General features: G+C 31.5%; 1 protein-coding gene across 1 annotated transcript; it reads left to right on the forward strand.

Annotated features, from left to right (window-relative positions):
• The first annotated feature begins 224 nt into the window (after nt 1-224).
• LOC141317146 (sodium-coupled neutral amino acid transporter 4-like) lies at nt 225-14,610 on the forward strand. Its single transcript, XM_073832954.1, has 12 exons — nt 225-351; nt 499-592; nt 680-795; nt 4,490-4,563; nt 4,643-4,735; nt 4,824-4,905; nt 6,343-6,425; nt 6,516-6,574; nt 10,206-10,472; nt 10,583-10,662; nt 14,246-14,346; nt 14,459-14,610. Exons 1-12 carry the CDS (start codon nt 248-250, stop codon nt 14,608-14,610), a joined length of 1,305 nt encoding a protein of 434 aa, XP_073689055.1. The 5' UTR covers nt 225-247.
• Nucleotides 14,611-14,619: the final 9 nt, after the last annotated feature.

Below are 14,619 nucleotides of genomic sequence, written 5' to 3' on the forward strand. Positions count from 1 at the left end.
ATTGATTTATCACAAAAAAAAGTTCAGAGTCTCAACCAAAACATTTGATGTTGTTATATTGACAGGATCAGTTCAGGGTCGCTTGGCATAAACATTCGAAAAGTTAACCTATAATAACTCATTCTTCATTAAAAGTCCTGACAACTTTGGGAATGATATATTGGAGCTGCTTTTTGGTGTCGATTCCAGTTCTAACCAAACATCTCTGGTTCTTCTTGCAGTTCTTTTCCCAAAGACAGCTGTAAACATGGACCGTATGGAGCTGAAGAAAATGTACACGGAGGCAGATGACGAAAGCAGCGTGGACGAACGCTTCACGCCCATCGATTCAGAGAAGGCCACCATCAACAGGTTGTGTGTTTAACCCTGGAGCTGTTTGATGTCTGCATGTAGAACATTGTGACATTCATGCATTGATTCATCATGCAACAGCAAACAGAAGCTGTGAAATGTCTTAACACGGTGTCTGAAATCACGTGCTTGTGTCGTGCATTACAGCCAGTTTCTGGATGAAGAAGACGCAGAGAGTCAGAAGTTTCTGACTAACGGCATGATGAAGAAGAAGAAATATGAGGAATATGATGAAGAATATGTAAGATACCTATTCTGAAACTAATTAACATATTTATACTCTCTCTCTCAAGCTCAAGTTGAGCAACTCTGTCTTTCTGTCTCGCAGCACCCGGGTCACGCCTCATTTGGGATGTCCGTCTTTAACCTCAGTAATGCCATCATGGGAAGTGGAATTTTAGGATTGTCTTTCGCCATGGCCAACACTGGCATCATACTGTTTGTGTGAGTATCTGTGCTCAGAGTGATCTGAAATGTGGGAGGAGCATGATATGGAATTTTAGAGCTTGGCTCATGAATATTAATGAAGTGCCAGAGCTTTCAGCCAATCCTAATCCTAGTTGCTGAAAGACTAGAGTTAGTGTCATGCTTTCTTCCTTAACTAAATATTTAGTGTAGTTTATTAAATTAGTCTCTTTTTTGTGTACAAATTTAATGTGGACAGATCCTCATTTTTTTGCCATATTTTGCCATATTTCATATATATATATACAGTATATATGTTTTTTTATTTTTCAATAAAATAAATTTAATACAAATGAAAAAAAATAATCAAATAACAAAAATACATATAATAATACAAATATATATAATTATTTCAAAACTTTGAATTTATTTGAAACAATAAAATTAAAAAATACATATTATTAAATTATATATTATATATTCACATCAAAAGAAATTTACAAAAGTGATCCATAGAAAGCACATTAAATGTAAGTAAAGTGTCTACTTTTAAAGTTTCTGGATGTTTTTGGAGTATACAATGTTACAATTTGGATGAAATAATGTTGCACTGTAATTCAGTGTAACACAGTAAGTAAATATTCAAACAACATGCTTATTCTGACTTGTGCATATTAAAATATATAAAAGAATAAGGGAGCATATTAAATTCTATTGTGTTTTAAATGAGTAAAAAAATTCTAACTGACAAATGGGCAAAACCTAGGATAGTGGCAAGTTGTTAAAATGTAGAATTCGAAAGTAATTCGTCTTTTAATATGTCATAAAATTGTTTTTTGTTGTAAATATCTTCTGTAAATCAATGAGAAATGCAATGAAATCAAACAGATAAAAATGCAAATTAAACAACAAATGCAATTAAATTAAACAGAAAACAATTACATTTTTTATGGAAAAGCAACAATTTAAAGCGCTTATCGTTTTTAACCCTTTTTCGTCTTTGACACATATATTTTTTTTACATTTAAAATATAGTGTTTATTTCCACTATATATACATATACATCTCAAACACATACGTCTTTAAATTAAAATTTAGTATATATTATTTTCACAATTAGGCCACAGCGAGCAATACAACTTGAAACCATAATAAACAAATATTTATGTAAATAAATAAACCCATACTTGTATTTATTTATTAACTGTCTGGGCATTGCACAAAAAAGTTACAAAAATTTACATTTTTAAATTTTCCAAAGCTTAAATAAAACAAATAACGATATATACATATTTTTTAAAAATAATTTAAAAAATAGTCAAATGAAATTGTGTTCATGTATTGTTTCAAGAGTTGAAATGTTTGCTCTGGGTGTGTTTGTAGCCGAGGCGGTACTTCCAGGAACCCCCAGAGAGCTTCTTATCAAAGAATGTGCTGGCGAACGTGCTGTCGGGACGGCAGGGTTTCTCAGGGCCGATGTGACATGCTACACCGCACATATCGCAAATGAACTATATGGCTATATTTAGCTCAGCGTCTGATGTTCAGTGAGGGGTTAAAGTGTGTGTTTGTGCGCATGTGTGTGTGTGTGTGACAGACAGCAGTCAGCTGAGGAAGCGACGAATGCACACCTTCAGTGCAAACGGTCACCTGAGCATCAGTGTTCAACCTCGCATCACTCATTCATTCTCCGGCGCTCACGTCAGACGGTTATTTCTGTTCGTGAGCCGCAGGAGGCCGGTGTCGAGTAACCCAATGGCCATTAACCGATTCTGAAGATCTGTCTTTCTGTCGTTGAGTTTGTGTCTTGCTACAGCCGAGCATGAATTAGATGTGACAGTAGTTTATGAGTCGTAATCCAGCGAGCTGTAGCTGCTTCTGGATACTGGCCACTTTTCAAACAGTGTTTCCTGGCTAAGTTGGCGTGTCATGGCTGAAATAAGCTGATAATTAAAATCGTGCTTTATATTTAGCTTTAACAGCCAGGGTTGTTGCACAAAGTTTCGAGTCTCTTCTGTAAGTCAGGTGTTCTTCAACACGTCTGGGATCGTCTTTTATTGCCTGTTAAGTAACGTACTGCGATATTAACTAAAGGTTTATTTTTGAAGTGCTTTCTAAATGCAGACTGCTCATGTATGTGTCTCATGCTTATACTAAAGGCCCATTCAAAATAATGGTTAGACTTCTGAAATACAAACCATCAGTGGTCAAAATCAAAATTGAAAACTGACTTATCTATCACTGCAAAAAATGCTTTTCTTACTTAGATTTTGTTTTGTTTCCAGCCAAAGTATCTAAAAATTCTTAAATCTCGAAGGATTTTCTAGACGAGTGAAAATATTTTTTTTTGTTTTCAGAACAGAGCAAAATAATCTGCCAATTTTTTTTATTTATTTCAAACAGAAAACAAGATTATTTTTCTTACCCCACTGGCAGATTATTTTGATTATTTCAAGCGAAAATGCACTTAATCTTGAGCATTTATTTTCTAAATAACAAGACTAGAGACTAGTCTATAAAATCCTTCTTGATTTAAGAATTGTTAGATATTTTAAGAAAAATAGGGAAAGTTTACAAAAGTTTTTGTTTTTGTAAGTTGTTGTACGTTCTCTATACTACTATTAAAATTAATAATTGTTATGATCTCTAACTGGTTTTAATACGAATCACCAAAATAGAAAATGTAAACCACTGCGAATAACAAACACATTAAAACAGTACACCGCAAAAAATGCTTTTCTTACTTAGACTTTTTTTCTTGTTTCCAGCCAAAATATCTAAAAATTCTCTTTTTCTAGACGAGTAAAAAATATTGTCTTGCATTCAGAAAAAAAAAAAACTAGTTAAAATTAAGTGCGTTTTTGCTTGAAACTAGCAAAATAATCTGCCAATGGGGTAAGAAAAATAATCTAGTTTTCTGTTTGAAATAAGATTTTTTTTTCGTACCCCATTGGCTGATTATTTTGTTTGCTCTAACCAAAATTTCACTTAATTTTCACTTGTTTTACTGAAAACAAGTCAATAATTTTTCCTCGTCTAGAAAACAATTCTTGATTTAAGAACTTTTTTTATATTTTGGCTGGAAACAAGACAAAAAAATTTAAGTAAGAAAAGCATTTTTTGCAGTGCATTTTATAAAAAAACAAAAAACAAATAAAAAATCGAAATTATGACTGTACAAAACTGTTTAAAAATAATAAATTGCATATGAGAACATATGATAAATAACAAATATTTAACAGTTTCTAAGAATTCCTGCAAAATAATGTTATTTGTATGTTTATTTTAAATATTCAAAACCATTCAAATGTCCAGTTTTCTTGTGATTATAACATTATTTAAAGGTTAAAAGAACATTTCTTACAACATTCTAAATTTTTCACCCAAAAAATAATGTTTTAATGTTTATTTTTAATATTCTAAAATTAAAATGTCCACTTCTCTAATTGTGATTGTTACATTATTTATAGGGTACAAAAAGGTTTCTTAGCTTGTTCTTCAAATGTAAATAACATTATTTTCTTTCAACTTTATGAGAACATATTTCAAATAATAATAAAGTTATAAGAACATTCAGTAAACGTTATTTTAAGAGCATGTTACGTAATGTTTTAAAAAACACTCCCTGTTTGTTGGGTAGCTCTGTATATTTGAACACATGAAATTTTACAGTATGTGTAAATGTAAATGTCTCTCAGGAAGAGTTTCTGACGCTTCTTTTTGGTTTTTCCAGCATTCTCCTGCTTGGAGTCGCTATCCTGTCGCTTTACTCCGTTCATCTGTTACTAGTGACGGCCAAAGAAGGAGGTGAGCTTGTCAAGAGATTGTAAACAACACATTATTATACAAAACACACAGCTGATGCTATAATGTTCTCTAATTACAGGCTCGCTGATCTATGAGAAGCTCGGAGAAAGAGCGTTTGGATGGCCAGGAAAAATGGCAGCTTTTGGATCAATAACTCTGCAGAATATAGGAGGTAATGATGTTATATTAAAAAAAAAAAGCTTGAATCTTTGGTTTCTAGCATGAGTGGTTTGACATTAATGTGTTTGGTTTGTCTTCAGCCATGTCCAGCTACCTGTTCATAGTCAAATACGAGCTGCCAGAAGTGATTAAAGCTTTTCTCGGGCTGGAGGAGAACACTGGGTAAGTCTCAGTGATGTTTAATGAGTGTCTGTGTTCATATAACACTATATAAAATAAAGCAACAACTGATTTATGAGATACATTTGTAGCAGTGTGAGTGTATGTACTGGATTGGAGAAAAATACGGATCCATGCATCAATCAAACATTATTTTCCTTGTTAATAAGATTAATTTGTAAACCTACTTCTTGTTTTATATGTTTTTGCATGCATTTCTTTGCATGTTGTTGCTCTTTTGTTGATTTTGATTGCTTCCATTGTCGTCTTTTGTAAGTTTGGATAAAAGCATCTGCTAAATGTCTAAATAGATAAAAAAATAATAATATACAAAATATGTAAAAAATGTAATATAAATTTAATACATTAAGGGTTGTTTTCTGAAAATTGTAGTAAAAAATAAGTGAGTTAATGCTTAAATCAGGACAAATATCTGCCAGTGGGATCAGAAAAATAAACTTAATTTAAAGGTAAACGTGATTAATTTTCTGACCCCAATGCCATTCTTTTTTTTTTTAAGGGGAAACAGTTTTTTCATGCACCTGTCAAATTTGAGATTTTGGGCTTTTTGCTTTTTCATAAAGTGTTTTTTTCAGACTAGTGAAAAGAAAACACCCAAAAGACATTGTTAAGTGTTTCTTTTATAGCACTTTATTTATTTGTGTCAATAGATTTCAATCACAATCCATATTTTTAAAGGCCGTTTTCTCAAAATGAGTTTTTTCTCCTACTCTGAGCCATAAATCTCCACTTCAGTAGCACTTACACACACCAAACTTTACATTTTTATTCTTGTATATGTCCTGAAGGTTTATAAAGAGGGATTTGTTCATATACAGTTAGCTTAATTTAATACATTTTACTCCCCCAAAAATGGTAAAAAAAAAAATCATGGTTTTCTGTCTGTTCAAAGTTTTTTTCTGAATTATGGAGTGATAAAATAAGATATCCAAAATCCCCTCTGTGAAAATATTTGACTTTAAAATGTCAAACAAAACAAGAATTTCGATTTTATTGTAGATGTTTGTACTAGAAATGTATACAAATAAGTGCATAAGTGCATATTTAAACCTAACATTTTAAAAAACATAATACAAAAAATGTTTGCAATTATCAATGTAATCAACCAACTGAGTAAGTAAGGTGATATCTATTTGTTTTTTTTACCCTATTCACCTGCAGTGTCTCGCCTTAAGCAAAAACTCATTTAATTTTGATGCATTTTTTTTCTGAAAACGAGACTTAAAGTATTACAAACTTTTTGGCTTCTAAAGTAAATATAGCTTGATTGATGAATTTTTAGACATTTCTACTGGAAAATAAAGAGTAAGAATTGTCTTCTAGAGCTGCCTGGGCATTTATTTCGTTATTGAAGAACGTTTGCAACACTGCCACTGCTATTAAACTGAATTGAATCAAGTGTTCTTGCTTTCTGTGCAGTGAATGGTATCTGAACGGGAATTACGTGGTGGTGTTCGTGTCCATCGGCATCATTCTACCGCTGTCTCTGCTGAAAAACCTCGGTAAGACTTTGTGTGAAGTATCAGAGAGGTTGAGTTTGTGTTTGTGATGTTGTCAAGTGTTTCCTAACTCTGGTTCTGGTCTGTCATCAGGGTATCTCGGGTACACCAGCGGCTTCTCTCTCTCCTGTATGGTGTTTTTTGTGGGAGTGGTAAGTTTACTGACACTGTTTTACTGCTCATCTATTTTTACTATGAGTGTTTAATAGCAGCTTCAAATGCCAGTGTGTTTTATACGAGGTTATAACCTTTCTGTGTCAGTAAGAATTAAAATCATTTACCCGCCCTCATGCTGTTACAAACCAGTGTTCATTTAGTGTCACTGAGAGTGGTTTCTGCTTTCTAAAATTATTTTTTAGTTGTATATTGTTAATTTTAGCTTTGCTTTTTATTTTTTGTTTACTTGTTTTAATACGTCTGTATAGTTTTCATTTTATTTGTTTTATCTGAGTTATTTTAGTACTAAACTTTAACCCGATTTAAAATAAAAAGGTTAAGTTTTATAGTTATTTTACATTTATTTTATTTCAAGTAACATTTTTTATGTTTTTCTTTTCATTTTAGTTACTATTTTAGCAATTTTGTTGTTTTGCTGATTTTTAGTCTTTTATTAAATATCTGTAATAGTTTTTATTTTAGTTTAGTTGTATATTGTTCATTTTAGCTTTGTTTGTTCTTTTATTTTTAGTAGGTTTTTTATATGTCTGTGGTTTTTATTTTTATTTTTTTAGTTATTTTAGCACTAAACTTTAACCTGATTTAAAATAAAAAGGTTGAGTTTTATAGTTTATTTTATTTATTTTATTTCAAGTAACATTTTTTATGTTTTTCTTTTCATTTAAGTTAACATTTTAGCAATTTTGTTGTTTTGCTGATTTTTAGTCTTTTATTAAATATCTGTAATAGTTTTTATTTTAGTTTAGTTGTATATTGTTCATTTTAGCTTTGTTTGTTTTTTATTTTTAGTAGGTTTTTTATATGTCTGTGGTTTTTATTTTAATTTTTTGAGTTATTTTAGTACTAAACTTTAACCTGATTTAAAATAAAAAGGTTAAGTTTTATAGTTATTTTACATTTATTTTATTTCAAGTAACATTTTTTTATGTTTTTCTTTTCATTTAAGTTAACATTTTAGCAATTTTGTTGTTTTGCTGATTTTTAGTCTTTTATTAAATATCTGTAATAGTTTTTATTTTAGTTTAGTTGGATATTGTTCATTTTAGCTTTGTTTGTTTTTTATTTTTAGTAGGTTTTTTAATGTCTGTGGTTTTTATTTTAATTTTTTGAGTTATTTTAGTACTAAACTTTAACCTGATTTAAAATAAAAAGGTTAAGTTTTATAGTTATTTTACATTTATTTTATTTCAAGTAACATTTTTTTATGTTTTTCTTTTCATTTAAGTTAACATTTTAGCAATTTTGTTGTTTTGCTGATTTTTAGTCTTTTATTAAATATCTGTAATAGTTTTTATTTTAGTTTAGTTGTATATTGTTCATTTTAGCTTTGTTTGTTTTTTTATTTTTAGTAGGTTTTTTTATATGTCTGTGGTTTTTATTTTTATTTTTTGAGTTATTTTAGTACTAAACTTTAACCTGATTTAAAATAAAAAGGTTGAGTTTTATAGTTTATTTTATTTATTTTATTTCAAGTAACATTTTTTATGTTTTTCTTTTCATTTAAGTTAACATTTTAGCAATTTTGTTGTTTTGCTGATTTTTAGTCTTTTATTAAATATCTGTAATAGTTTTTATTTTAGTTTAGTTGTATATTGTTCATTTTAGCTTTGTTTGTTTTTTTATTTTTAGTAGGTTTTTTATGTCTGTGGTTTTTATTTGTATTTTTTTAGTTATTTTAGCACTAAACTTTAACCTGATTTAAAATAAAAAGGTTGAGTTTTATAGTTTATTTTACATTTATTTTATTTGAAGTAACCTTTTTTTCCTTTTAATTTTAGTTGGCATTTTAGCAATTTTGTTGTTTTGCTGATTTGTAGTCATTTATTAAATATCTGTAATAGTTTTTATTTTAGTTTAGGTGTATATTGTTCATTTTAGCTTTGTTTTTTTATTTTTAGTAGGTTTTTTTATATGTCTGTGGTTTTTATTTTTATTTTTTTAGTTATTTTAGTACTAAACTTTAACCTGATTTAAAATAAAAAGGTTGAGTTTTATAGTTTATTTTATTTATTTTATTTCAAGTAACATTTTTTATGTTTTTCTTTTCATTTAAGTTAACATTTTAGCAATTTTGTTGTTTTGCTGATTTTTTGTCTTTTATTAAATATCTAATAGTTTTTATTTTAGTTTAGTTGTATATTGTTCATTTTAGCTTTGTTTGTTTTTTTATTTTTAGTAGGTTTTTTATATGTCTGTGGTTTTTATTTTTATTTTTTTAGTTATTTTAGCACTAAACTTTAACCTGATTTAAAATAAAAAGGTTGAGTTTTATAGTTTATTTTACATTTATTTTATTTGAAGTAACCTTTTTTTCCTTTTAATTTTAGTTGACATTTTAGCAATTTTGTTGTTTTGCTGATTTGTAGTCATTTATTAAATATCTGTAATAGTTTTTATTTTAGTTTAGGTGTATATTGTTCATTTTAGCTTTGTTTTTTTTTATTTTTAGTACGTTTTTTTAATATGTCCGTATGGTTTTTATTATTTTTTCTATTTGAGTTATTTTAGTACTAAAACCTAATTTAAAATAAAAAGGTTGAGCTTTATAGTTTATTTGACATTTATTTTATTTCAAGTAACATTTTCTTTTTATGTTTTTCTTTTAATTTTCAGTTAACATTTGAGCAATTTTGTTGTTTTGCTGATTTTGTCTTTAATTAAATGTCTGTAATAGTTTTTATTCATTTTTATTCTGAAAGCTAAAAAAATGTTTTTTTTTAATATATATTTTATTTTGTTTAGCATTTATTTTATTTCAAGTAAAAAACAATTATGCATTTAGTTCGAAAACATAACAATTCCACTTTTCTCACCCTGTTTTTTAATTTTTAGTAGGTTTTTTTTTGTGTCTTTTTATAGTTTTTAGTACATCAAGCAAAACGTTTTTTTTTATTGTTTATTTGTGACCCTGGACCACAAAACCAGTCTTAAGTCGCTGGGGCATATTTGTAGCAATAGCCAAAAATACATTGCATGGGTCAAAATTTTTTATTTTTCTTGTATGCCAAAAATCATTAAGAAATTAAGTAAAGTTCATGTTCCATGAAGATTTTTTGTAAAATTCCAACTGTAAACATATCAAAATGTAATTTTTGATTTGTAATATGCATTGTTAAGAACCTAATTTGGACAACTTTAAAGGTGATTTTCTCAGTCTTTTTGATTTTTTTGCATCCTCAGATTTCTGATTTCAAACAGATGTATCTCAGACAAATATTGTCCTATCCTAACAAACCATACATCAATAGAAAGCTTATTTATTGAGCTTTCATATGATGTATATATCTCAGTTTTGTAAAATTTAACCTTATGACTGGTTTTGTGGTCCATGGTCACATTTTAAGATATAATAACCCTAACTGTCACATTTTCTGAAAATGTCTGAAAAACATCCTTTATTATTTTTTAGAAGATGTAGAAAGTTGTGTGGATTACTGCTATGGCACTATCAATTTTAACAAATATTTAAAAATATTTAATCACTCAATTACTGTTTTAATATAATTTGCCATGTTTGATGGTTGAAATGACATGAACGATGTCAAGACTTTCTCTTTTGGTTGCATATTTGATGACAGTCTCTCGTGCTTGTGTTTAATTTCTCAGCTGATCTACAAGAAGACGATCCTGCCCTGTCCTCTGCCGTTCTTCTACCAGCACGAGTCGAACATGAGCGTGAACGGCTCGGACGCTCTGGGTCTGTACGCGCTGCAGAACGCCTCGGCGCTGGCTTATATAGCCGAAGCCAACGGACCTCATCTGGATCCTCACTCGCCGGCCCAAGACCCGCTCCACAGCGCCGTCCAGTTCACGCCTCACCCCGAAGACTACGAGGACATGTGCACACCCAAATACTTCGTGTTCAACTCACAGGTGACGATGCAGATGATAAACAAACGTGTCATTGAACCTGTCAGACGAGTGTGTGATCAGAAGATACCCGGATTCTAAACTCATGGCATTTGTTGTATTGTGTCTTTCAGACCGCTTACACCATTCCCATCCTCGCCTTTGCGTTCGTGTGTCACCCTGAAGTTCTGCCCATCTACAGCGAACTGAAAGAGTGAGAGCAACACTTTGTTTATATGCTAAAAAAGCAAAAAAGAATAAAGCATCAGTATAGCCAGACCTATACTGTCCTATACTGTTCATTTTTTTTCACAGACGCAAATTAGATGATAACGAAACGAAAACCCGTTTTGAATGACAAAAACTATGACGTAAATCTACTGACATTTTCGGCAATGAATAAAAACTAAAATATTGGGGAAGGATGATTTAGGAAGAGATTCATTCAGAACAAATCTGCTGTGTGGTTCTTACCAGAGGTGGGACCAAGTCATTGTTTTGCAAGTCACAAGTAAGTCTCAAGTCTTTGCATTCAAGTCTCAAGTCAAGTCCCGAGCCAAGACGAGCAAGTCCAAGTCGAGTTAAGTCCTCAACTTAAAGCTTCAAGTCCTAAACAAGTCACTAGTGCTGTTTGCCCAAATTAGTGTCTCTGTATTAATTACTACAGTAAATTTAAAGTCAATAATAGTCTATAGTAGGTATAATTATAAAATATAGACTATAATTATTAGTGATGTTTTATTGAGGAATTTATCATTGTTTGTGATCAAATATAGGCCTAATTGAATTAATAATTTATTTTAAGTCCACTGTTTCATTTGTTAAATATTCAGTGACTTTAATAAATCAGTTGAGTCAAATAAAATATATAAGTATAATATAAATATATATAAATATTTGAAAGGTTTAGCCAATTATTAGGCTACTGTTGTTTCTTCTTATAATTATTATTATAAGTGGTTTATAGTGATTATGTGTAATTTAAATGTCTAAGGGGCCGTTCATATGTCGCGTCTTTTGCGCGCTCAAGTTCAAATTTCAAATGTAGACGCGCGGTATGCGTGCTCATAATGGAAGCGACGCAGTCGCCACCATAGATATACTGTACGCGATGTGCTCGTTTTTTTCCAGGTGCGTCCGCACCGCATAGAGATAAAAACATCTCACCACGGGTCTTGTGACAAGAACCAACCGAACAGCTTTATCCTTTTCCTTAATAACATTGAAAGCACTGCCAAGTTGGAGAAACAGCTTATCATAGCTGTACAGGAATAACCATTTTTAAATAAATTTAATAGCAGAGCTACTGCAAGCGATTTTTAATGCTGGAAATCCATTTATCCTATACTAAAACTTCCGCCTCTTCATGGAGAGCCGGTCATGGTTGCTTAAAGGGATGGTTCGGAGTAGAATTGACTTCATTGCTATGCACTCCGAAGCCCATGTAAATACCCCATCCGAAGTTTTTTTTACCTTAGTCAAACATTTATGGAGATATTAGAGTTTTTGAAAAAAGCACGTAAAAGTCCTCCTACAAGTTGACATGCACACAGATGTAGTAGGAGGACTTTTACGTGCTTTTTTCAAACCAGGGAAGTGACGTCGACTTGTAGTTTCTGAGACTAGTAGTTCTCGGGTAAAACGTGTTTTTAAAACACTCATGGTGGACTTACAAATGTTCCGATGCAGCGTTTTGTGAGTACATAACCTATTTACACTACTGTACAAGTTTGGTAAGATTACTTGCACGTTTAGTGGTGCAATTTACGAGATACATCACATGTACCATTCACTCCTGTAACAAGCAATTCGAAAAACTCTAATATCTCCATAAATGTTCGACTAAGGTAAAAAAAACTTCGGATGGGGTATTTACATGGGCTTCGGAGTGCATAGCAATGAAGTCAATTCTACTCCGAACCATCCCTTTAAAGCCCGGCTCACACTACAGGAGTTTTAGCCCGATTTTGCCCCGATTTTCCCCTCCCAAACGCGGTGTTTTATGAATATAAATTATAACGTGTGTGTATATAGGCCTATATAAATAAAATACATATGTAAATATAAATGTATAAATGAGGCTCAAACATTATTAACAAACGTGCGTGTTTATTTTAGCACTTCAGTCAGTGAACAGGCAGCCAAAAAATGCAAAAATAAATCAAAGAGATAATATAATTAAATAAGAAAGTAGCCTGAATAACAATGTTAAATAGGCTATTAAACAAACATTCGTTGCAAAAATGTCGGACGTCTCATCTACTGGCCCGAGTCCGACTGGAACCTGTCTTTTTTCTCTTTCTCTTCCCCATTACTGCTGTTTTTAATAGCAAAGTGATTACATTTATTTTCGTTTCTTTAGTTTATGAAGTTAATTTAGAGATATTTTTGGAACACTTTTTGTTTGTTAAATTCAAGTTTTTTTTTGTTTTTTTTTTGTAACGACCAATTGCGAATAAAAACATTACAAGCGCTCTCTGGCTCAGTGCCAAATGCTGCGCTAATCATACCAGTGTGATACGCTTCAGCCTATATTGATCAGAACTCTCCGCAGTTTTTCTTTAGAAGACTTGCCGAGTCACAGGGTTCAAGTCCAAGTCAAGTCTCGAGTCATTGCTGTCAAAGTCTAAGTCAAGTCACAAGTCATCAAATTTGTGACTCGAGTCCGAGTCGAGTCTCGAGTCATTGACTCGAGTCCACAACTCTGGTTCTTACTGTATCATAACCTATTGATCCATCCTGTGGGACATAGGCTGGCATACATTTGCTACACGTCTCATAAAACATTAAAAATGTCAATATCTGTGAGTAAGAGAAGAGCAGAGATATGGATAAATTTGACGACGCAAAAGTGAACTCAATTCGGTCTGGTTTTCTGAGCGGCACATAAATGCCAGAATGTAAAATTAGTTATTTTATGCATTTCAGTTGTTTTATTTTTGTTTGTACTTTACAAATTAAAGAGAGAAAAACAAATTGGCACGTATTTTCTAATATAAATGCACTGTGCTCACATTTACTTGTGCATTAACTTACAAATAATAAAAAAACAGTCTTTCAGCTTGCGCCTTGTATTGTGCGCCGTGAGCACAGAGAAATTGCTGACAGGACAGAAAAGTTTGTTTTACTGACATATAGCCTGACAACATCTCATCAGACCAGAGTTCACTGTTGTTCTACTGAAGCTCATTTGGCTTCTGTACCTTTTCCGCGTTTCGCGCCTGGTGTTGAAATACGTGTCTCAAAAGTCTCCCATTTTATGTTTAAATCCGGTTTTAAAGGAACAGCAGCCCAATTTAGTTGCTATTGTCTGTGGCATTGATGTTAATCAAGCAAAAAAAAGAAAGAAAATCACTCACTGCTCTTGACTAAATCAATTTAGTAGCCCTAATAAAGATTAATCTAAATTGATTTATATAAACAAATGTCTGCTTGACAGAATGAAGAATGTGGTAAACAAGTTGCTATAAAGAAAGAATGCATAGCCTTTATAACCATTTAATCGAAAAGTTCACAGTTCACATTCTTGTTTCTTTATGAGAAGTGGTTTTTATTTAATGTGAATAGGCATGTTGCAAATCTGTCTATCATGATAAAACCTTAATATGAAACCTATATAATGAGTTAAAGAAATTTTTTAAGATTACATTTTAGCCGACTAAATCTACTGTAGAAAACAATTCAGATGACTAAAATATGACTAAAACTAAATGGCATTTTAGTCAAAAGGCCATGACTAAATCTAAATCAAAATTTGCTGTCAAAATGAACCCTGTTCTGTTTCTCGTCTTCTTCAGTCGCTCTCGCAAGAAGATGCAGAACGTCTCAAACCTGTCCATCTTGGCCATGCTGGTGATGTACCTGCTGTCTGCTCTGTTCGGTTATCTGACGTTTTACGGTACATTGAGCTTTTCTCATACACACCTTCAGCTCTCTTACATCATCACACATTCCAGTCGAGAACTGACATGTTAGCAAACTCACGCTGTCTTCCTCTGTTCATCTGTCAGATCATGTGGAGGCAGAGCTGCTACACACCTTCACCAAAGTCTACAAGTTTGATACGATGCTCCTGCTGGTGCGTCTGGCCGTGCTGACGGCGGTCACGCTGACCGTTCCCATAGTGCTCTTCCCTGTGAGTAACAAAAACACACCCTTATGAACTTGTGCG

This window comes from Garra rufa, unplaced genomic scaffold, assembly GCF_049309525.1.
Source record: "Garra rufa unplaced genomic scaffold, GarRuf1.0 hap1_unplaced_390, whole genome shotgun sequence".
Taxonomy (NCBI): domain Eukaryota; kingdom Metazoa; phylum Chordata; class Actinopteri; order Cypriniformes; family Cyprinidae; genus Garra; species Garra rufa.

What these genes read in the sequence shown, in the direction of transcription:
- LOC141317146 (XM_073832954.1), top strand. Translation starts at nt 248, where the DNA reads ATGGACCGTATGGAGCTGAAGAAAATGTACACGGAGGCAGATGACGAA. An exon ending in ACTGGCATCATACTGTTTGT is followed by an intron (nt 796 to 4,489) that starts GTGAGTATCTGT and finishes TGGTTTTTCCAG; the next exon opens with CATTCTCCTGCTTGGAGTCG. An exon ending in GTCTCTGCTGAAAAACCTCG is followed by an intron (nt 6,426 to 6,515) that starts GTAAGACTTTGT and finishes GTCTGTCATCAG; the next exon opens with GGTATCTCGGGTACACCAGC.